Here is a 23,880-nt window from a genome sequence, read left to right as displayed (position 1 = left end):
GCAAATATCCACCAAGTCTGATCACCATCCAAGCTGTCAGCAGATGAAAATCCACTGTAACATAAAATATTGCATTCAAGGTATGCAGTAAATATGGTTAACCAACTAACTTTTTTTTGTTCTTTGTTGCAATATACTAACTCATTAGCCCTGTATTTGCAATAGAAGAGAGCATCATTAAAAGTTATTGAACTTTGTTGGCTTATAGACTGAAAATACAATTAATGGTTCCCAAAATATTAAATTTCAGAATCTGTTCTGCTTTTAACATTTTTAGCTCATTTTTACCACTTTCCAACAAAGTTCTGTTCTGATTCTTAAGAAGGGAAGGCACCAGCTACCAATAGGAAAGTTGATGACATCATCAGTGGTGACATCAGGTCACATGGCATTGGATGGGAATGGTCGTGGAGGGATAGTTCCCTGCTCCTTCCATATTGGTTCAATAAACAGTTCTTGGTACCAAGACCTACTCATATCTATTTCTGAACACACTTACAACAGAAAGAATGTATACGAGTGTCATTAGTGGTTAAAAATAATATTGGATATAAATAATTCATTGCATAGTAAAATGTGACAATCTGGGAAACACAATAGTCCCTCATGTACATTAATTTTTGTTGTACTCACACTCATACTAACTTGCACTTTGAACCTTAAACTGGCATTGAATATTCAAAATAGAAAGTTATCTTAAGTTATCATTAAAAAAAAATTAATCTAGTGAATGTCATTTGTTGAAAGCACTCCAATGCTTACAGGAACTGGATATGATCTGGTTTTGTTGCAGGTGGGTTCCACAGCACCACAATTGTGTGTTTTCCTGATGAGCTGGTGTGGCTGACCGCAGAGTCCTGTGGGAGAGAAGCAAGAGGGCAATGTCCAGTACAAGCTAACTCCATACAACAAATACTTGAAGTATATTAAAATACTTTGCTTTTTTACTTACTGCGTACTTTGGCTAAGGTTCAAATGATCCACTAAATTACCATGTACGACTGATGCAAATTAATGTTATGTTAAAAGCTGTGACATAAATCCAGTACTAAGTTGATAGAATGCAAATCATTAAAATTATGCAAAAATCATGAAAAGGTTTGGATAATAAAAGCCTTTAGGCCTATTTTAGCTTATCCACTTAAGGAATCTACATTATGTCACAATTATCACCTCTAACTACTTGATTTTCCCCTGCTCTTTTGCAAATTTAAAATTATGACAGTATCAGCTTATCCGACCAATGGTGTAAATTGATTTTGAAGGATTTCTGTGATTTGTTTGGAATTTACAAGCAGTTACACACCTTTACACCTCCACACGTCAGGAGCTGCGAGTTCTTGTCACTAAGAGTAAAGGTTCCAACAGGACCGCCATTCAGATCAGCAGCATCTCTTGCTTGTATGAAAAATCCTTGGAATGAAGTTCCAGACTGTCTCACAGTGAGTGTAACTGAAACCAAAGGAAAACATCGTCAGAGTACAGAATAAAATGTTTAACATGTCAGCAGCCTCTATCATTGCATTCTGGGGTACATCAAGAGGGTGGCAGTGGAACGTAAGGCATCTCCTCATTAAAAACAGAGGAAAAAAATTATAGTTATTCCAGGCCTCCTCATCAAGACGAGGCAAAAAACAGTCTCACCAAAGACCTGGAAATAGGCCTGTCACACTGAAAGTTACGCCAGCTATTCAAATAGTAAGTCAAGCAAAGTAAGTGGGAAATACAGTGGGAAATAATGTTCAGGATTTTCTTCGGGACATTCCCTCCATCAAGGCTATATGCAAGTCCTAAACCCATGGACAGGGAGCAAGATAATTGCAATCTTCATGGAGGTGGCCTCTTAACTGACCACTGCTCAGCCAGTTGTGCAATTTAGGAAAAGGTCTGGCAAGTTACTCATTTAATAGAAAACTACTAATAACAGGAGCATTCAAATATCACTGAATATGATACTGAATAATCTGTACTGAGGCACATTTTGTCTTAACACTGATCAAACGAATTTGCAATATTGTTACAAAAACAACTGCAATGTAAAATTTGACAAGACATTTTTGACTTAAAAATATCTGCACCTTTTACTTGATCCTTTGAGCTGAACACATCTTTGTCCACTGTAATAACAGCAGGGCTCGCTGATTTCTGAGGAAAGCTTCCATGTTTTGGAGTCATCGTGTCACAAGCAACAGTCACCTGACCATTTCCATAGGCTACCAGGGGTTCCAAAATGATGCTAAGTACAGTGAGGATACCAGGAATACACGGTCCCATTCTACTGTGGAGTCATAAAAGAACTGGTTTAATGTATGCTGAACTCAGTTAGTTTCCTAGAGTTTAATTCTAACAACAAGCAAACAATCATCTTTACATGGTTATTGATAATTAAGAAACTCATAGTTAAAGCTAATTTAAACAAAGTTAAAAAATAACACTCAACATCTAGGTGTTGGCATTGGCTCAGTAGCAATATTCTCATCTCTTCATCTGAAGGTAATAGGATCAATATATTGTTCCAAAAACATGTTTGATAATTTTTTGCAAGGTTTGTGAAGGTTTGTAGCTCAGGTTGAGGTTTAGGGTGTAGCTTTGCTCACTGAGCTGTAGGTTTGATATCCAGACGTTTCATTGCCTGGCTAGGTAACATCATCAGTGGCGACCTCCAAGTGAAGAGAAGCTGTTGTCTCCTGCTCTCTATTTATATGTTTGTCCTAGATGGGGTTCCTGGGGTTTGTGGTGATGTCATTTCCTGTTCGTTTTCTGAGGGGTTGATAGATGGTATCTAGATCTATGTTTTTGCTTATGGAATTGTGGTTGGAGTGCCAGGCCTCTAGGAATTCTCTGGCATGTCTTTGCACCTCACCTCTGGGAATCAGCTATTTTGTCCATGTTTGAATGAAGGCTGTAATGAGACCAGGAACTGAATGACCCTGATGGAACACAAACTGGACGTCACTGAGAAGATCATTGCTAAGCAGGTGCTGCTTGATAGCAATGCTGATGATGCCTTTACTGATGATTGAGAGTAGACTGGGGTGATAATTGACAGGGTTGGATTTGGTAAAAACAATGACTGCAGATGCTGGAAACCAGATTCTGGATTAGTGGTGCTGGAAGAGCACAGCAGTTCCGGCAGCATCCAAGGAGCAGCGAAATCGACGTTTCGGGCAAAAGCCCTTCATCAGGAATAAAGGCAGTGAGCCTGAAGCGTGGAGAGATAAGCTGGAGGAGGGTGAGGGTGGGGAGAAAGTAGCATAGAGTACAATAGGTGAGTGGGGGAGGGGATGAAGGTGATAGGTCAGGGAGGAGAGGGTGGAGTGGATAGGTGGAAAAGGAGATAGGCAGGTAGGACAAGTCCGGACAAGTTATGGGGACAGTGCTGAGCTGGAAGTTTGGAACTAGAGTGAGGTGGGGGAAGGGGAAATGAGGAAACTGTTGAAGTCCACATTGATGCCTGGGGGTTGAAGTGTTCCGAGGCGGAAGATGAAGCGTTCTTCCTCTAGGTGTCTGGTGGTGAGGGAGCGGCGGGGAAGGAGGCCCAGGACCTCCATGTCCTCGGCAGAGTGGGAGGGGGAGTTGAAATGTTGGGCCTCGGGGCGGTGTGGTTGATTGGTGCGGGTGTCCCGGAGATATTCACTAAAGTGCTCTGCTAGGAGGCGCCCAGTCTCCCCAGTGTAGAGGAGACCACATCGGGAGCAACGGATACAATAAATGATATTAATGGATGTGCAGGTAAAACTTTGATGGATGTGGAAGGCTCCTTTAGGGCCTTGGATAGAGGTGAGGGAGGACGTGTGGGTGCAGGCTTTACAGTTCCTGTGGTGGCAGGGTAAGGTGCCAGGATGGGAAGGTGTCTTGTAGGGGGGCGTGGACCTGACCAGGTAGTCACGGAGGGAATGGTCTTTGCGGAAGGCGGAAAGGGGTGGAGAGGGAATTGTATCCCTGGTTGTGGGGTCTTTTTGGAGGTGGCGGAAATGTCGGTGGATGATTTGGTTTATGAGAAGGTTGGTAGGGTGGAAGGTGAGCACCAGGGGCGTTCTGTTCTTGTTACGGTTAGAGGGGTGGGGTCTGAGGGCGGAGATGCGGATGTGGATGAGATGCGTTGGAGGGCATCTTTAACCACGTGGGAAGGGAAATTGCGGCTCTAAAGAAGGAGGCCATCTGGTGTGTTCTGTGGTGGAACTGGTCCTCCGTCCTGCTTTTAATGTACAGGACATATCTGGGCAATTTTTCACATTGTTGGGCAGATGCCAGTGTAGTAACTGTACTGGAAGATCTTGGCTAGCGGAGCTGCAAGTTCTCAAGCACAATTCTTCAGTATTAATGGTGGAGTGTTGTCAGATCCCAAAGCCTTTGTCGTGTCTAGTGCCTCCAGTCATTTCTTGATATCACGTGGAGCGAATCCAGTTAGAACATAGAACATGGAAAAGTACAGCACAGAACAGGTCCTTTGGCCCACGATGTCATGCTGAGATTTAATCCTAATATAAAAACATAGTAACAACCTACACACCCCTCAACTCACTGCTATCCATGTGCATGTCCAGCAGTCGCTGAAATGTCCTCAATGACTCTGCTTCCACCACCACAGCTTGTAACATATTCCATGCATTCTCAACTCTCGGTGTAAAAAAACCACCTCTGACATCTCCTTTATACCTTCCTTCTAATGTCTTCAAACTATGACTTCTTGTCCCAGTCAATCGTGCCCTGGGGAAAAGTCTCTGGCTATTGACTCTATCTATTCCTCTTATTATTTGTACACCTCTATCAGGTCTCCTCTCTTCCTCCTTCTCTCCAGACAGAAAAGTCCAAGCCTATTCAACCTTTCACCATAAGGCAAGCCCTCCAGTCCAGGCAGCATCCTGGTAAACCATCTTTGCACCCTCTCCAAAGCCTCTGTATCTTTCCTATAGTAGGGCGACCAGAACTGGACACAATATTCCAAGTGTGGTCTCACCAGGGACTTGTAGAGCTGCAGCAAAACCTCACGGCTCTTAAACTCTGTCCTCCTGTTGATGAAAGCCAAAACACCATATGCTTTCTTAACAACCCTATCGACTTGGGTGGCAACTTTGCGGGATCTATGTATTTGCATATCCAGATCCCTCTGTTCCTCCACACTGCCAAGAATCCTGTCTTTAATCCTATATTCAGCATTCGAGTTCGACCTTCCAAAATGCATCACTTCGCATTTATCCAAGCTTTTCGCAGCAGAGAGCGGCGGGAGCTGGGCAGAAGTTCAGATGGAGCGCAAAGCCGGTCGGGAAGGTAAGTGATTGTTATTAGAGTGGGTGTGTTCTAAACCCCAGGTCCTACAAAGTAGGGTCTCCCTCCCTCCCTCCTCCTCTAACCTTAATTAAGAGTCCACAGACTTGCCATAGGAAAAGGGTCTAAGGAAGTTTAGATCGAAGAGTGAGGCTTCAGCTCAGGAATCTTGATAAGGAGGTTGAGTAAGAGATTACGCCACAGTTGAAGAGGGTGAAGACATGACTGCTCAGCTGGTTCAGTGCGCTACGTGTTTGATGTGGCAGGTCAACGACTCTGGTGTGTCTGGCTCATATATGTGTGGAAAGTGTGCGCACATTCAGCAATTGACCGAGCATATTGCAGCACTGACGAAAGAACTCGAAGACCTTAGGCTCATCCGAGAGAACGAGATCTTTCTGGACAAGACCTTCAGTGATGTTATTACACCAATCATGCCAGAAGAGAGCAAAAGAGTGCAGACAATGAGGAAGGCTGAGAGGAGACAGGTGTAAGAGACGCCGGGAGAAGTACCTGTCAGGAACAAGTTGAAGCTTTTGGAAACAGTAGAGTCTGATGACACTGCCAGTTCGCAAGGCGGCCATGTTCGTCAATCAAAAGTTGCCGCAGAAGCAGAGCGGAAGAGTCGGACATCGCACAGAGCTGTGGTAATAGGGGACTCCATCGTGAGAGGAACTGACCGGGGTTTTTGTGGCAGCAGACGGGATTTAAGGATGGTGTGTTGCCTTCCTGATGCTAGAGTGAAAGACATCGTGGACAGAGTGCAGGACATCCTCAAGGACTAGGGTGAAGAGCCCGAGGTGGTGGTACACGTCGGCACAAATGATGTCGGGAAGAAGAGGAGGAACATACTACAGCGAGACTTCGGAGAACTAGGAAGAAGGCTAAAAAGCAGGGCGTCCAAGGTGGTTTGGTTCCAGTTTGCTTCCAGTTCCTCGGGCTCGTGTGGCCAGAAACCGGGAGATAATGGACTTGAACGTGTGGTTGGGGAACTGGTGCAGGAAGCAAGGTTTCAAGTTCTTGGATCACTGGGGTATATTTTATGGTAACCATAAATTCTACAAGAGAGATGGCTTGCACCTTAATAGATCAGGGATCAGCATTCTGGCAGGCAGGTTTTCTGCTGCAACACCGCTACATTTAAACTAAGTAGCGGGGGGGAGGGGACAAGCTGGATGTTTAAAAAGGAAATTGAAGGGGTAGTTAGAACAAGAGAAGTCAAGAAAGACAACTGTATCAAGGAGGCAGAAAACTGGAAAAGGCATCATGCTGTAAAGTTGAGTGAAATAAGGGTTGAGGGGAAGGGTGAGAGCAGTAACAAATTAAAAATTCTATATATGAATGCACGAAGCATTAGACACAAGGTGGATGAGCTTGAGGCTCTTTTGGAAATTGGCAGATACAATATTGTGGGGATAACTGAGACGTGGCTTCATGGGGACAGGGCCTGGGAAATGAATATTCAAGGCTACACGTGCTATCGTAAGGACAGACTGATGGGCAGAGGGGGTGGGGTGGCCTTGTTGGTAAGGGAGGATATTCAGTCCCTTGTGCGGGGGGACCTAGAGTCAGGGGATGTAGAGTCAGTGTGGATAGAGCTTCGAAACACTAAGGGTAAAAAGACCCTCATGGGAGTCATCTACAGGCCCCCAAACAGTAGTCTGGATGTCAGATGTAAGTTGAATCAGGAGCTGAAATTGGCTTGTCGCAAAGATGTTACTATAGTTGTTATGGGGGATTTTAACATGCAGGTAGACTGGGAGAATCAGGATGGTATCGGGCCTCAAGAAAGAGAGTTTGTGGAGTGCCTCAGAGATGGATTTTTAGAGCAGCTGGTGCTGGAGCCGACCAGGGATAAGGCGATTCTGGATCTGGTATTGTGTAACGAACCAGAATTGGTCAGTGACCTCGAAGTGAAGGAGCCATTGGGAAGTAGTGACCATAATACAATAAGCTTCAATCTGCAATTTGAGAGGGAGTGGGTACAATCGGAAGTGACAATATTTCAGTTGAATAAAGGGAAATATGGAGCTATGAGGGAGCAACTGGCCAAAGTTCAATGGTACAATACCTTAACAGGGAAGACCGTGGAGGAACAATGGCGGATATTTCTGTGTATAGTGCAGAAGTTGCAGGATCAGTTCATTCCTAAAAGGAAGAAAGATCCCAGGAGGAGACATGGGTGGCCGTGGCTGACGAGGGAAGTAAAGAAACATATAAAAGAGAAAAAGTATAACTTAGCGAAGATAAGTGGGAAAACTGAGGACTGGGAAGCTTTTAAAGAACAACAGAGGATTAGTAAGAAGGAAATACGCAGAGAAAAAATGAGGTACGAAGGTAAACTGGCCAAGAATATAAAGGAGGATAGTAAAAGCTTTTTTAGGTATGTCCAAGGCAAAAAAATGGTTAGGACAAAAATTGGGCCCTTGAAGACAGAAACAGGGGAATATATTACTGGGAACAAAGAAATGGCAGAGGAATTAAATGGGTACTTCAGATCTGTGTTCACTGGGGAAGACACAAGCAATCTCCCTGAGGTAACAGTGGCTGAAGGACCTGAACTTAAGGGAATTTATATTTGCCAGGATTTGGTGTTGGAGAGACTGTTAGGTCTGAAGGTTGATAAGTCTCCGGGACCTGATGGCCTGCATCCCAGGGTACTGAAGGAGGTGGCTCGGGAAATCGTGGATGCGCTGGTGATTATTTTCCAGAGTTCAATAGAATCGGGGTCGGTTCCTGAGGATTGGAGGGCGGCTAATGTTGTGCCACTTTTTAAGAAGGGTGGGCGGGAGAAAGCAGGAAATTATAGACCAGTTAGTCTCACCTCAGTGGTGGGAAAGATGCTGGAGTCTATTATAAAGGATGAAATTATGGCACATCTGGATAATAGTAACAGGATAGGACAGAGTCAGCATGGATTTATGAAGGGGTAATCATGCTTGACTAATCTTCTTGAATTTTTTGAGGATGTAACTCGGAAGATGGACGAGGGAGATCCAGTGGATGTAGTGTACCTGGACTTTCAGAAAGCTTTTGATAAAGTCCCACACAAGAGTAAAATTAGGGCGCACGGTATTGGGGGCAAAGTACTAGATTGGATAGAGAATTGGTTGGCTAATAGGAAACAAAGGGTAGTGATTAACAGCTCCATTTCGGAATGGCAGGCAGTGACCAGTGGGGTACCGCAGGGATCCGTGCTGGGACCGCAGCTTTTTACAATATATGTAAATGATATAGAAGATGGTATCAGCAATAACATTAGCAAATCTGCTGATGATACAAAGCTGGGTGGTAGGGTGAAATGTGATGAGGATGTTAGGAGATTACAGGGTGACCTGGACAAGTTAGGTGAGTGGGCAGATGCATGGCAGATGCAGTTTAATGTGGATAAATGTCTGGTTATCCACTTTGGTGGCAAGAACAGGAAGGCAGATTACTACCTCAATGGTATCAAATTAGGTAAAGGGGCTGTTCAGAAAGATCTGGGTGTTCTTGTCCACCAGTCAATGAAGGCAAGCATGCAGGTACAGCAGGTTGTGAAGAAGGCTAATAGCATGCTGGCCTTCATAACAAGAGGGATTGAGTATAGAAGCAAAGAGGTGCTTCTGCAGCTGTACAGGGCCCTGGTGAGACCACACCTGGAGTACTGTGTACAGTTCTGGTCTCCAAATTTGAGGAAAGACATTCTGGCTATTGAGGGAGTGCAGCGTAGGTTCATGAGGTCAATTCCTGGAATGGCAGGATTGCCTTACACGGAAAGACTGAAGCGACTGGGCTTGTATACCCTTGAGTTTAGAAGACTGAGAGGGGATCTGATTGAAACGTATAGGATTATGAAAGGATTGGACACTCTGGCAGGAGGAAACATATTTCCGCTGATGGGGAGTGCCGAACCAGAGGACACAACTTAAAAATACGGGGTAGACCATTTAGGACAGAGATGAGGAGAAACTACTTCACCCAGAGAGTGGTGCTGAGTGGAATGCTCTGCCCCAGAGGGCAGTGGAGGCCCAGTCTCTGGATTCATTTAAGAAAGAATTGGATAGAGCTCTTAAAGATAGTGGAGTCAAGGGTTATGGAGATAAGGCTGGAACAGGATACTGATTGGGAATGATCAGCTATGATCATATTGAATGGCGGTGCAGGCTCGAAGGGCTGAATGGCCTACTCCTGCATCTATTGTCTATTGTCTATTGTCTATTGTCTATTGAACTCCATCTGCCATTTCTCAGCCCAGCTCTGCATTCTGTCTATGTTGCGCTGCAGCCTGCAGTAGCCCTCTTTACTATCGATGACACCTCCAACCTTTGTGTCAGCTGCAAACTTACTAACCCACCTCTCAACCTCCTCATCCAAGTCATTTATAAAAACGACAAAGAGCAGAGGCCCAAGTACAGAGCCCTGCGGGATCCCACTCGACACTGTCCTCCAGACAGAATACTTTCCATCTACAACCACTCTCTGCCTTCTGTCAACCAGCCAATTCTGAATCCAGATAGCCAAATCTCCCTGTATCCCATACTTCGTGACTTTATGAATGAGTCTACCATGGGGAATCCTATCGAATGCGTTGCTGAAATCCATATACACCACATCCACTGCTCGACTGTCATTGATCTGTCTTGACACCTCCTCAAAGAACTCAATAAGATTTGTGAGGCATGCCCTGCCCCTCACAAAGCCATGCTGACTGCCTTTAATCACACTATGCTTTGCCAAATAGTCATAAATCCTATCCCTCAGAATAATCCCAAAACTTTGCTGACCACAGACGTAAGAATGACTGGTCTGTAATTGCCAGGGATTTCCCTATTATCCTTCTTGAAAAGAGGAACAACATTTGCCTCCTTCCAATCCTCTGGTCCGACTCCCGTGGATAGTGAGGAGGCAAATATACTCGCCAGCGGTTTAGCAACCTCCTTTCTCGCTTCTCAGAGCAGCCGACAATTAATCTGATCTGGCCTTGGGGACTTATCAATCTTAATGTTTTCCAAAGTTTCTAGCACATCAACTTCATCAATCTTGATCTGGTCAAGACTGTATCCCAGTTCCTCTAAGTTTTCATTTACAACAAGTTCCCTTTCCTTGGTGAAAACCAAAGCAAAAAACTCATTTAGGGCATCCCCTATCTGCTCAGACTCCACGCATAAGTTCCCTACGCTCTCCCTGATCAGCCCTATCTTCTCCCTGATCATTCTCTTATTCCTCACGTATAAGTAAAACACCTTTGGGTTCTCCCTAATCCTTCTTGCCAAGCCTTTTTCGTGCCCCCTCCTGACTCTCCTCAGTCCATTTCTAAGCTCCTTTCTAGCAGGCCTGTAATCCTCTAAAGCTGTGCTCGATCCTTGCTTCCTCCACCTTACATAAGCTGCCTTCTATCTTTTGATGAGAAGTTTCTCTGTTCTCCATCATCCAACGTTCCTTAATCTTACCCATTTTTATCTGCCTCAGAGGAACAAATTTGTGCATCACTCGCAACAACTGCTCCTTAAATAGTCTCCACATGTCTGCTGTGCCCTTACTGTGGAACAATTGCTTCCAGTTGATACTTCCCAACTCCTGTCTGATAGCGTCATAATTTCCTTTCCCCCAATTAAATATCTTCCCTCGGTAATTATTCCTTTCACTCTCCAAGGTTATGCTAAATGTGAGGCAGTTGCTATCACTGTCACCAAAGTGATCTCCCACCTCGAGATCTGACACCTGTCCTGGCTCGTTGCTGAGCAACAAATCCAAAATGGCCTCTTCCCTCGTCGGTCTGTCAACATACTGAGTAAGGAAACCCTCCTGAACACAAATGATAGAATTGGTTCCATCCAAACCATCCACACTTTGGAGGTTCCAGTCGATATTGGGAAAGTTGAAATCACCCGTATCAACAACCCTGCTACTTTTGCATTTTTCCAGAATCTGCTCGCCTATGAGATCTTCAATCTCTCTACTGCTTTTAAGTGGTCTGTAGAAAACCCCCAATACGGTGGCTGTTCCCTTGCTGTTCCTAACTTCTGCCCATACTGACTCAGCAGACAAACCTTCCTCAACTACCTTCATTTCTGTAGTTGTGATGCACTCTCTGATTAGCAATGCCACAACCCCTCCTCTTTTTGCACCCTCCCTGTTATTTTTAAACATTCTAAACCCTGGAACATCAGGCAACCATTCCTGCCCCTGTGAAACCCATGTCTCTGTTATGGCCACAACATCATAGTCCCAAGTACTGATCCATGCTCTAAGTTTGTCACTATTATTTTGGACACTCCTTGCATTAAAACATACACACGTTAACCGATCCTTTTGTTTCATCGCGTGAGAAATCATCCTTTTAGATTCAATATATCCTGTCACTATCCTGTCTGCAACTGACCCCCTCTCAGACATGTGGCTCTGATTCCCACCTCCTCCCCCCCCCCCGCCAAATTAGTTTAAACACTCCCGAATCACACGAGCAAATCTAGCACCCAGGACATTTGTACCCCTCCAGTTCAGGTGCAACCCGTCCTTCATGTACATGTCCCACCTTCCCCAGAAGGTATCCCAATGGTCTAGGTATCTGAACCCCTCCCTCCTGCACCAGCCTCACCGCCACGTGTTAAGCTGCATTTGCTGACTGTTCCTCATCTCACTACTTCGTGGCACCGGTAGCAAACCTGAAATCACTACTCTATTCGTCCTGCTCCTCAGCTTCCAACCTAACTCTCTGTACTCACTTTTCAGATCCTCAATCCCTTTCCTGGCTATATCATTGGTGCCAATATGTACCACGATTTCTGGCTGCTCTCCCTCCCCCTTCAGAATCTTATAAACCCGATCGGCAACATCCCGGACCCTGGCATCATACCTTCCAGGAGTCCTGTTCCTGACCACAAATTGGCTGAAGACTGGCATCTGCAATGCTGGGAAATACTGGAGGAGGCCAAGATAGATCATCTACTTGGCAATTCTGGCTGAAATTTACTGCAAATGCTTCAGCATTATATTTTGCTCTGATGTATTGGGCTCTTGCATCATTGAAGATGTTGATATTGTACAGCCACTGTTAATTGTCCACCACCATTCATGACTGGATATAGTCAGACTGCAGAGTTTAGACCTGATCTGTTAGTTGTGGGATCACTTAGTTCTATTTATCACTTGATATTTCTGCAGTTTGGCACACATGTAGTCCTGGTTGGTAGCTTCATCAGGTTGATACCTCATTTTAAGGTATGCCTGGTGCTGTTCCTGTCATGCCCTCCTGCACTCTCTATGAACTGGGGTTGATCCCCTGGCTTGATGATAATGGTTGAGTGGGGGATATGCTGAGCCATGAGGTTACAGATTGTGCTGGAGTACAATTATGTTGCTGTTGACAGTGTACAGCGCCTCATAGATGCTCAGTCTTGAGACGCTAGATCTGTTCGAAGTCTGTCCAGTTTAGCATGATGAAGGTGGGTCTTCATCTCCACAAGGACTGTGTGGTGGTCACTCTTACCAATGCTGTTTTGGATGCATGCATTTTGGAGCAGCAAATTGCTAAGAATGAAGTCAAGTATGTATGATATCACTTAATGTCATATTTTGTTTGATAAAACTTCTGTAAAGTGCTTTGGGATATTCTATTAAGGACGGCACGGTGGCTCAGTGGTTAGCACTGCTGCCTCACAGCGCCAAGGACCTGGGTTTGATTCTGGCCTTGGGCAATCATCTGTGGGGAGTTTGCACATTCATCTTCTGTCTGTGTGGGTTTCCTCCCACAGTTCAAAAAACATGTGCAGGTCAGTTGAATTGGTCATGCTAAATTGCCCATCGTGTTATGTGCATTAGTCAGGGGTAAATATGGGGAATGGGTCTGGGTGGATTACTCTTCAGACGGTCAGTGTGGATTTGTTGGGCCGAAGGGCCTGTTTCCATCCTGTAGCGATTCTAATCTAATCAATTATGTTGATGAAGAAACATAGTGCTGCGGGGTAGGGGCAGACAAAATTACCCTTGAGGTAAAAACAATGACTGCAGATGCTGAAAATCAAATACTGGATTAGTGGTGCTGGAAGAGCACAGCAGTTCAGGCAGCATCCAACGAGCAGCGAAATCAACGTTTCGGGCAAAAGCCCTTCATCAGGAAGGGCTTTTGCCCGAAACGTTGATTTCGCTGCTCGTTGGATGCTGCCTGAACTGCTGTGCTCTTCCAGCACCACTAATCCAAAATTACCCTTGAGCCTGCTCCACCATTCTATAAGATAATGACTGATTTGATTGTGGTCACAGTTCCACTTCTCTGTCAGTATCTCATAACCCTTGATTCCTTTATCTATCAAAAATCTATCTAACTCCACCTTGGACAACTTAAAGACTCAGCCTCCATTTCTTTATGTGGAAAGAGAAGTCCATGCTGTAAAACACTTTGAAGAAAAAAATGCTTCTCATCTCTGTCTTAAAGACATTTTTGACATTTTTATCTAGTATTAATTACTATTAATTAATTGGATATGTTGTCTATCCATTCAGAATCCCTAGTAAAATTTCCAAAAGAAGACATAGTCTGCTCAGTGTTTGCTTGTAAATAACATAATGCTCTTATCTTTCTCATTAAGAACTCTTAAAAATAATTTATAGAGTTAATGCAGTAGCAGATATAAATTGGGGACTGACAATAGCTGATAGTTATAAACTCAGTATTATTAATTATTGTGCTGTTCCAAGAAGAGATATGGTGGACTTTAAACAACAACTCTTGTTCTTCTCCCACAGCTGCTGATAGAGCAACTGTGTTTTTGCACTTTTTCTATTTTTAATTCAGATTTTCAACTGCTAAAATATTTTATTTTAATTTTAATTAATGATAGCAGTCTTCAGGTTCGGTGGAAGCAGTCATACCTCTAAATCAACAGGTTACAGATTTAATTCACATTTCAGATCCTTGAGCAGATAAGCAAAGCTGATATTTCAATGCAGTACTGAAAAGGTCAGCACACTGCTGTCATAGTAGCATATTTTAATGAAATATTAAGTTAAAGTCATATAAGTTGAGTGCTTCTAAAAGATGCCATAGTGATTAATGAATAATTGCAGGGTTGTCGTCTTAGTTATCATTTATTCATCAACCATTTAATATAGATTATGAACTATTCTTTCATTGTAGCAGTAACTGCACTTCAGAAGTACTTCACTGACTGTGAAGTACTTTGGATTTTCATGCCGTTTATTTATTTACATTACACTTGTACTGCTACTTTCACATTGCTATAATTTAAATTTCAAAGTGGACAGGTGGAAGATCCCTCATCCTACCAGATGCCTTTCCTCTTGTCCTATCCCCACTTCTGTGTTCAGTTTTGGTCGCCTCATTATAGGAAGGATGTGGAAGCTTTAGAGGGGGCACAGAGATTTACCAGGATGTTGCCTGGACTGGAGGGCATGTCTTATGAGGAAAGGTTGAGGGAGCTAGGGCATTTCTCTTTGAAGCGAAGAAGGATAAGAGGTGACTTGATAGAGGAGTACAAGATGTTGAGAGGTATAGATAGAGTGGATAGCCAGAGACTTTTTCCTGGGGCGGAAATGGCTATGATGAGGGGGCATAATTTTAAAGTAATTGGAGGAAGGTTTAGGGGAGATGTCAGAGGTAGGTTCTTTACACAGGGAGTGGTGGGTGTGTGGAATGCATTGCCAGCAGTAGTAGTAGAATCAGATACATTTAGGCAACTCTTGGAGAGGCACATGGAAAATTATACATTGAAGGGTATGTAGGTTAGTATGATCTTAGAGCAGGATAAAAGGCCGGCACCAACATCAAGGGCCAAAGGGCATGTACAGTCCTAATTCGATACTTGCATGAAATCTGTTACATAACTAACTTCTTTCAATGCTGATGAAAGGCCATTAACATGAGCTGTGAATCTTTTTCTCTTTCCACAGATGATGCCTGGCCCACAGAACATTACCAGCATTTTCTGCCTTTTGGCCTCATTTTTGTTGTGATATAACGAACGTGTACCTAATGGTATAAATCTACCGTCAATCATCACTACCACAAAAGGATGCAATACATTAGATCTATGACTTGTATTCTAACTACAAGCAGTAAGAGTCATGATCAGATGAACTATGCCCAGCCTCCCAGTTGACTCTATCTGTACGTAGTCCTAAGTAATTAACCCATTTTATTGTTTCATCAACTATTGTGTATGATTAGTTTATTTACGTCAAAGATAAGATTGTAATGATCCTTAGCTAAATTAACACAGTAACTTAAATTTCTCATCCATGCCATTGCTTCAATGAACCAGTGACATATGGACAAAAAAATTGTTTAGGGATCAGATCTACTGAAAGCACAATGCAGCAATAAAGGGTATGGCTCCCTGTTTGGGCTGGGATATTATAAAGAAAATTAAATGTAAGAAATACTTCGAAAATTCCCATGATTTTCCTTGTTTGAGTGCCAGATGCAAAAGACAACTCAGGTAATGATTTTAAAATTCTAAGTCCTAACTTAGCAGTAGGGGTCCTGAATGACTTAAGACAATAAGATGATAAGGTACGCTGTTAAAACGTGGGAGCAGAAGTCCATTAAGTCTGTTCTGCTAATCAGTGAGATCATGGCTGACCTAGTAATGCTCGACTCCACTTTCCTGCATTTTCTCCATAATTATTAACACACCCAGAGCACCACAAGCAATAGAAATCAAGTTGAGGGAACATCAAGTTAACGGAATCCATGATTTGATAAGATTGGACAGTCTTATCAGTGGAAGAAGTACTGAGTGAATTAGCCTGACTAAATGATGGCTCATGAAGTACTTGACTGGTCATTTCAACTTGATTTCTATTACTTATGGTGCTCTGGAAGCAGTCAAACACAAAAAAAACATTGAGAGCAATGCTGACTGACTGGGTATACCAGTTTTCCATGTGTGAGGTACTTTGCAGCAGATGCCACAATTCTGTAACAGTTTCTCTGAAGAACTAAATTCCTGAAAAGTGTCCAGTCTAGTTCAGATTAGCCTCGAACGGGTAGAAACCTCAAAAGATAGAAGAGCAGGTGAAACAAGTCATCTCATGCTTCTACTTTGCAGCAAACATATGAATATTATTCTCTACCAACAGGGTGCTGCATTCAAGCCAAAAAGATGTTCTGCCGACTACATATATAAATAATCTGATATATGAGTTTCACTGCTACTGTGATAATCCAGCAGTTCTACAAGCACTTTAAGAGCAAAAGAGCAAGTAGATAGAGAAAGGGGCCCCTTAAATATGAGCAACATTGTCCATGTATTTAACCTCAGGTGATGGGAGAGATATTAAATGAATATTTCACATCGGTCTTTACTGTGGAAAAGAAATGGAGGCCAGAGAACTCGTGGAATAAATACTGATGTTTCAAAAACAACTCACATTACAAAAGAGGAAGTGCTGGAGATCTTCAAAAACATAGAGGTTGATAAATCTCAGGGACTTGATGAAGAGTACTCCAAGACATTTTGGGAAGTTAGGAAAGGAATTGTGGAGCAGAAATATTTGTATAATCTATAAACACAGTTGAAGTGCTGGACAGCCAAAGAGTGTCTAATGTTGTGCCTCTATCTAAGAAAAGCTGTAAGGAGAAGCCTGGGAACTATAAGCCTGTGAGCCTGATATCGGAGGTGGGTAAGTTGTTGGAAATGATTCAGAAAGATAGGGGTTAAATGCATTTGGAGAGGCAAACACTGATTATGGATAGTCAGCATGGTTTTTGTGTGAGGAAATCAATTTTGATTGAGCTTTTTGAGGAGGTAACCAGAAAGAATCCTGGGGCCAGAACAATAGCTGTTGTTTACATGGATTTTAGTAAAGCCTTTGAAAAGATTTCGCATGGTAGACTAATTCATGAAGTTAGATCACATGGGATTCAGGGTGAGCTTGCGAATTGGGTACAAACTTTGCTTGATGGTAAGAGACCGAGGGTAGTGGTGAGTTATTTTTCATACTGGAGGCCTATGATTACCAGTGTTCCAAAGGGATCTATACTGCATCCAGTATAGATTGTTTGTCAATTATATAAATGATTTCGATGAAAATACAGGAGGCATGGTTAGTTTGCAGGTGACACCAAATTTGGTGGTATAGTATACAGAACAAGGTTATCCAAGATTACAAAGAGATCTTGATCAATTGGGTCAAGGGCTAAGGATTGGCAGATGGAGTTCAATTTGGATAAATATAAGTATTGCATTTTGGTAAAACAAACACGGGCAGGACTTACACAACTAATTGTAGGACCCTGGTGTGTTCTAGAAAAGAAAGATCATGATTCTCGGAAATGACTGCCAGATCCCTTGGCATCATGGTAGCTCACAAACCCACCAACACACTAAAACAGCAGCTAATGAACTTGAAAGACCCTATACAGATGAGCAAAACTAAGGAAATTTATGAAATATTGAGCAAGAACTGTAACAAACATTGCATTAGACAAACAGGCAGAAAACTAGCCACTAGGATACATGAACATCAACTAGTCACAAAACAATATGACCCTCCCTCACTAGTATCCTTACATACAGATAAGGAAAGACATCACATCGACTGGGACAACACATCCATCCTAGGACAAGCCAAACAGAGACACGCACAAGAATTCCTAGAAGCATGGCATTCCAACCGGAACTCTATCAACAAACATATTGACCTGGACCCCATTTATCACCCCATGAGAAAAAGAGCAGGAAATGACATCACCAACCCAAAGAAACCCAAACATAAAAATAGAAAGCAGGAAACATCAGCAGTGCTTCATCCGGAGGCTCACTGAAGATGTTACCTAGTGTGGTGACAAAATGGCTGCAAATGAACCTTGCAACTCAGCAAGCAAATCTACACCCAGAGGCGTAAAAGATCATGAGGGGCTGAGATACGGTGAATAGCAAAGGTACTTTCCTTAGGGTGGGTGAGTTCAAAACTAGGAGACATGTTTTTAAGGTGAGAGGAGAAAGTTTTAGAATGAACATGAAGGGTGACTTTTTTGCACGGAGAGTGGCTCATGTGTGGACTGAACTGCCAGAAGAAGTGATGGATGCAAGTAAAATTAATTTAAAATACATTTGGATAAATGGATGAATCGGAAAGGTTTGGGGGGATATGGATAGATACAGGCAGTTGGGGCTAGTTTAGTTGGGAACATGGTTGATATGGACTAGTTGAACCAAAGAGTCTGTTTCCATACTGTATGATTCTATGACTTTACTCATGCTATATAAAATGTTGTTCCTTTCAGAATTTGATTTTCTTGTGATTTGGTCCTGATGAAAGAATATATGAAATGAGGAAATTTTGACCTTATGTCTCTTTTTAGCTGAGCTTAAGATTGGTTTCATGTAATAGAATGCAATCAACATGAATGGACAGAAATTATAATAGAATACCCCAGCAACAATGTGGAAGAAGATCATTGGACTGGAAACCTGAATCCAGTTTCTCTCCACAGCTGCTTCCAGACCTACTAAATTTCTCCAACAAGGTCCCAGAGGACTGGAGAGTTGCTAATGTTGTCCCCTTCTTTAAGAAGGGTAGCAGGGGTAATCCAGGTAATTATAGGCCTGTGAGCCTGATGTCAGTGGTAGGGAAGCTGCTGGAGAAGATACTGAGGGATAGGAAATGTACCCATTTGGAAGAAAATGGGCTGATCAGTGATAGGCAGCATGGTATTGTGCAGGGAAGGTCATGTCTTACAAACCTAATTGAATTCTTTGAAGAAGTGACAAAGTTGATTGATGAGGGAAGGTTTTGTAATAAGGTTTCGTAAGGCGTTTGATAAGGTTCCCCATGGTAGGCTGATGAAGAAGGTGAAGTCGCATGGGGTTCAGGGTGTTCGAGCTAGAAAGATAGAGAACTGGTTGGGCAACAGGAGACAGAGAATAGTAGTGGAAGGGAGCTTCTCAAAATGGAGACCTGTGACCAGTGGTGTTCCATGGGGATCCATGCTGGGACCACTGTTGTTTGTGATATACATATATGATTTGGAGGAAGGTGTAGGTTGCCTCATTAGCAAGTTTGCAGGTGACATTATGATTGGTGAAGTGAAGGGAACCATCAGAGAATTCAGCAGAATATATAGATTGGAGAGTTGGGCAGAGAAATAGCAGATGGAGTCAATCCTGACAAATGTGAGGTGATGCATTTTGGAAGATCCAATTCAAGAGTGAATTATACAGTAAATGGAAAAGTCCTGGGGAAATTTGATGTACAGTGAGATCTGGGTGTTCAGGTCCATTGTTTCCTGAAGGTGGCAAAGCAGGTCAGTAGAGTAGTCAAGAAGACACATGACATGCTTCCTTCATCAAATAGGGTATTGAGTACAAGAGTTGGCAGGTCATGTTACAGTTGTATAAGATTGTGGTTCAGCCACATTCGCCACATTACCAAAAGGATTTGGATGATTTGGAGTGGATGCAGAAGAGGTTCACCAGGATGTTGCCTGGTAGGGAGGGTGCTATCTATGAGAAGAGGTTGAGTAGATCAGGATTATTTTCATTGGAAAGTTGAAGGTTGAGGGGGACCAGATTGAGGCTTACAAAATCATGAGATGTGTAGACAGGGTGAATAGCAAGAAACTTTGCAAAGCGGAGGGCTCAATTACTAGGGGTCACGAGTTCAAAGTGAGAGTGGAAAAGTTTAGGGGAGATATACGTGGAAAGTTCTTCACACAGAGGGTGGTGGGTGCCTGGAATGTGTTGACAGCGGAGGTGGTAGGGGCAGAAATGATAGCATCATTTAAGATGTATCGAGACAGATACATGAATGGGCAGGGAGCAAAGGGATACAGATCCTTATAAATATGCAACAGTTTTAGATAAAGGATCTGGATTGGCGCAGACTTGGAGGCCTGAAGGGTCTGTTCCTGTACTATAATTTTTTTTGCTCTTTGTTTCAGATCTTCAGCACCTGCACTTCTTTGTTTTATTTCAGCAATGAGGTAGTATTGGTTTCTTCTGTGTATATGACATTACTATCACCATAGAGATAGTCTTATCTTTCATGGATGGGGCATTGAATTGGATTAATGAGGTATGCCCTACTGTTCTCAAAAATATCACATCTGCAGTCAACATAATGACACCTTTCCAGTAAGGAACAGGAATACATTGTTTGGGCATCTCTCAAGGAGGGCTTAAAATTATTTGACAATTCATCAAAAGGATTATGACGTTACATTCTTGAAGGAATTGCAATTACAATTTTGATACAATATCACAGACTACATTTATCTGGTTTGAATGGCTTTATTTCTCTATTTAATTAGCAGTAATTATGTACACTTTTCGCCATTTTTATATCTCATTTTATGCAACAGAATTTTAAAACTATAGAGAATAAGGCTGGCAGTGACAAAGGTTGGCAGTCATCGCAAATAGTGTTACAAACTGCAAATTGAAGATTAAATAATTACTCCTGAATCCTGAGATTACAATTTTTGAATCAGTCACGAACATTGATTAAACACTGCACATTCAAAACATACTCAAATTAAGATTCTTTAATAAAGTCGTCTGTCCGGTTTTGGGCTGTTTGCAAAATAGCTTTCGTGTCAGTGCAGAAGCCACCTCAAGAGTACTGCTAAGTATTCTCACGCAGCAAAGCTAACATTTCTCAGAAAATAAACTAGAAATAAGCAGCGAATTGTTTGATGGAGTTCTATGTTTACAATTATATGATTACAACTATTTATAAACTTTTACAGGAGTATTTTCACGGTCACTCTTACTCTTCCTTTGTGAGACTAAATGAGGACTATGGTTTATTAATACAGGAGCCTACTGCATGTTTCATCAATCATTCAGTGCCTGCCAACGAGTAACATTTTATGAAAAATAAGAAATCTATATTCTGTTTTACATCGTTCTAAGCATTATTGCACGCCAAATTCTGACAGAACAATTGCCTTTTCTTGAAAATGATCACATGATTACTTTAATTTGTTTTATTTTTGCATGTGAAAATGTTCATTACCTCAAAATTATCTCCATTAGTTCTGCCGACGTGGTCTATTTTCACCCACTTCACAACCGAATGGATCAAGGATCACACAGAGGAGTATCAGACTTGTTAACTGTAATGTGTCTACATATTGCTGCCTAAAACATAAAGCGTTTGTTCTACTCACGCTTCCCTGTGGACTTGGAGCTGCCGTACCGTCACCTTGGAGAAACCTCGCATCGGGTTTCAATATTGAGGCGAGGCTCTGGCACCAGAACAGATCCATTCGACCTCGGCAAGTATAATTTGCCTTCCTGAGTCAGCCTCGCAAAACAACAAGAAACTATAGAGGAGAAAGACCACTGGGTCCCCACATATTCACCCAGACTTCTATTTTCCCATTATTGTATCAAAATGTGAATCAAAAAGAGCTTCTAAGTAACAGTCCTAAAGTTACCAATTGTTAGTTATCCAATCCCCTTTGGAAAGAAAATCTTGGCAGATGGAATATGGTGTGGGAAAATGTGAAGTTATGCACTTGACAAGAGAAATAGAGTTGAATATTATTTGAATGGTGAAAGACAAAGGATTTGGAAGCCTGGTGTATAAATCACAAAAAGCTTGCACTCAAGTTTTAAAGGAAATAGGGAGGGTAAATGGGATGCTGTTTTATGAGGAAACATTATGTCTGTACTTAATTGCTTTTAAGAAGGATGAGAGGTGACCTTATTGAAACATCAAAGATTCTTATGGGATTTGATAGGTTAGATGAAGAAGATTGCGAGTCTAGAAGCAAAGGGCACAATCTCAGAGTGAGGGTTTAACCAGTTATGACAGAGATAAGGAGGAATATTTTCTGAGGCTAGTTTATCTGTAGAATTATTTGTCACAGAGTGCTGTAGAAGCAGTTTGTTAAGTATATTCAAGGCAGAGATAGACAGATTTTAAATCAGTAAGCAAATCAAGGGCAAAGGCAGGAAAGTAGGAATGAGAGTTATCAGAGCAGCCATACTCTCATTGAATGGCAAGGCAGACTCAAGGGGTTGAATGGACAACTTCTGCTTCCACATCTTAAGGTCTTATTTAAAGAGTAAACCAAAGCCATGAGAACACACTTCTGACATAAAAGGCTTTGTAGAATGTGTCCAGGATATTTTGTTGGAACAGTATGTTCGAGGACTAGACAGCAGGCCACACTAGATCTAATAATGTACAATGAGATAGAGTCATAGAGATGTACAGCATGAAAACAGACCCTTCAGTCCAACCTGTCCATGCTCACCAGATATCCCAACCCAATCGAGTCCCACCTGCCAGCACCTGGCCCATATCCCTCCAAACCCTTCCTATTTATATACCCATCCAAATGCCTCTTAAATGATGCAATTGCACCAGCCTCCACCAGATAGGATTCATTAATAATCCTACACTGAATCTGAAAAATATGGAACAACAGTAATATGATTGAAGTTTATACTTAGATTGAGGGAGGAACCTGGGCCTAAACATTCGAATGGATGTTTCAGAACACTGCAGAATAGGTCATTTTCAACAAGAAAGAAAAGTTCCAAGGGAACCTACCATTAATGATTAACTAAAAAAAAGTTAAAGATGTTATAATTGTTTTAATAAAGCATATAATTGTGTAGAAATGAGTGGCTAGTCAGAAAATTGGATACTATATAAAAGCCAGTGAAAAAAGTGGGAAAGGGTACAATATGAGAGACAGCTAGCCAGAAAGATAAAAAGAAAGTGTCTTTCGATAGTTCAAAAAAGGGTAATGAATTGATCCTATAGGAAATGAATCTAGGAAATTAATAATGGAAAGGATTTAATATCCCAGAAATAATTGCAAATCAAGAATTGGAAGGAATGGTTAAATTACAAGAAAATTACAATCACCTGGGAAGTGGTACCAAAAGATTATTGGAATTGCGGGCGTCACAGGACGAAGGTCCTTCGGGATTTCATCCAAGGAGCTGAAACTAAGTTAATTAGTTTATTACTTTGATTTTCCACAATTCCCTTAATTCAGGGAAGATTGTTACATTGGAAAATAGTGAATGTAATTCCTTCATTCAAAATAAGAGACAAAAATCAGGTAACATTTGTCATAGGGAGGATGTTAGCAGCTACTGATGGTATAGTAGGTCATTTAGAGAAGTTTAATCAAATCACACAGAGTCAACATGGTTTTTTGAAGGAAAATCATGTTTAACCAACTCATTGGAGTTCTTTACAAAGTAACCTGTACTGAGGATGAGGCTGGTGAATATACTATACTTAGATTTCTGAAGGCATGTGGTGCCTCAGTGGTTAGCACTACTGCCTCGCAGCACCAGTGACCCAGGTTTGTTTCCAGCCTTGGGTGACTGTCTATATGGAGCTTGCACATTTTCCCTGCATCTGTGGGAGTTTCCTTCACATGGTCTGGTTTCCTCCCACAATCTAAAGATGTACAGGTTAGGTGAATTGGCTATGTTAAATTGCCCAAAATGGTCAGAGATGTGTAGGTTAGGTGCATTAGTCAGGGGTAAATATAGGGTAGGGGAGTGGGTTTAGCTGGGATACTCTTCAGAGGGCCGGTTTGGACTTATTGGACCAAATGGCCTGTTTCCACACTGTAGGGATTCTATGATGATAAGGTGTCATTTCAAAGGTTCTTTAAATAGATAAGAGGAC

General features: G+C 42.2%; 1 protein-coding gene across 3 annotated transcripts in view; it reads right to left on the bottom strand.

Moving 5' to 3' along the window:
- The window catches only part of LOC140480037 (ferric-chelate reductase 1-like), a 60,404-nt gene extending 38,988 nt beyond the window's left edge, over positions 1 to 21,416 (bottom strand). For 2 of the 3 annotated variants that reach the window (XM_072574583.1, XM_072574585.1), the window contains exons 1-4: positions 21,232 to 21,416; positions 2,079 to 2,278; positions 1,307 to 1,452; positions 763 to 857 (exon numbers count right to left, since the gene is read on the bottom strand). In XM_072574583.1, the coding sequence (XP_072430684.1) occupies positions 763 to 857; positions 1,307 to 1,452; positions 2,079 to 2,278; positions 21,232 to 21,248 (458 nt within the window). In that variant the 5' untranslated portion in view covers positions 21,249 to 21,416. The remainder of the gene's footprint in view (positions 1 to 762; positions 858 to 1,306; positions 1,453 to 2,078; positions 2,279 to 21,231) is intronic. The other variant, XM_072574584.1, reaches the window with a different exon arrangement.
- Positions 21,417 to 23,880: the final 2,464 nt, after the last annotated feature.

Source organism: Chiloscyllium punctatum, chromosome 7 (assembly GCF_047496795.1).
Source record: "Chiloscyllium punctatum isolate Juve2018m chromosome 7, sChiPun1.3, whole genome shotgun sequence".
Lineage (NCBI taxonomy): Eukaryota > Metazoa > Chordata > Chondrichthyes > Orectolobiformes > Hemiscylliidae > Chiloscyllium > Chiloscyllium punctatum.
This window is presented reverse-complemented; position numbering and strand designations above follow the sequence as displayed.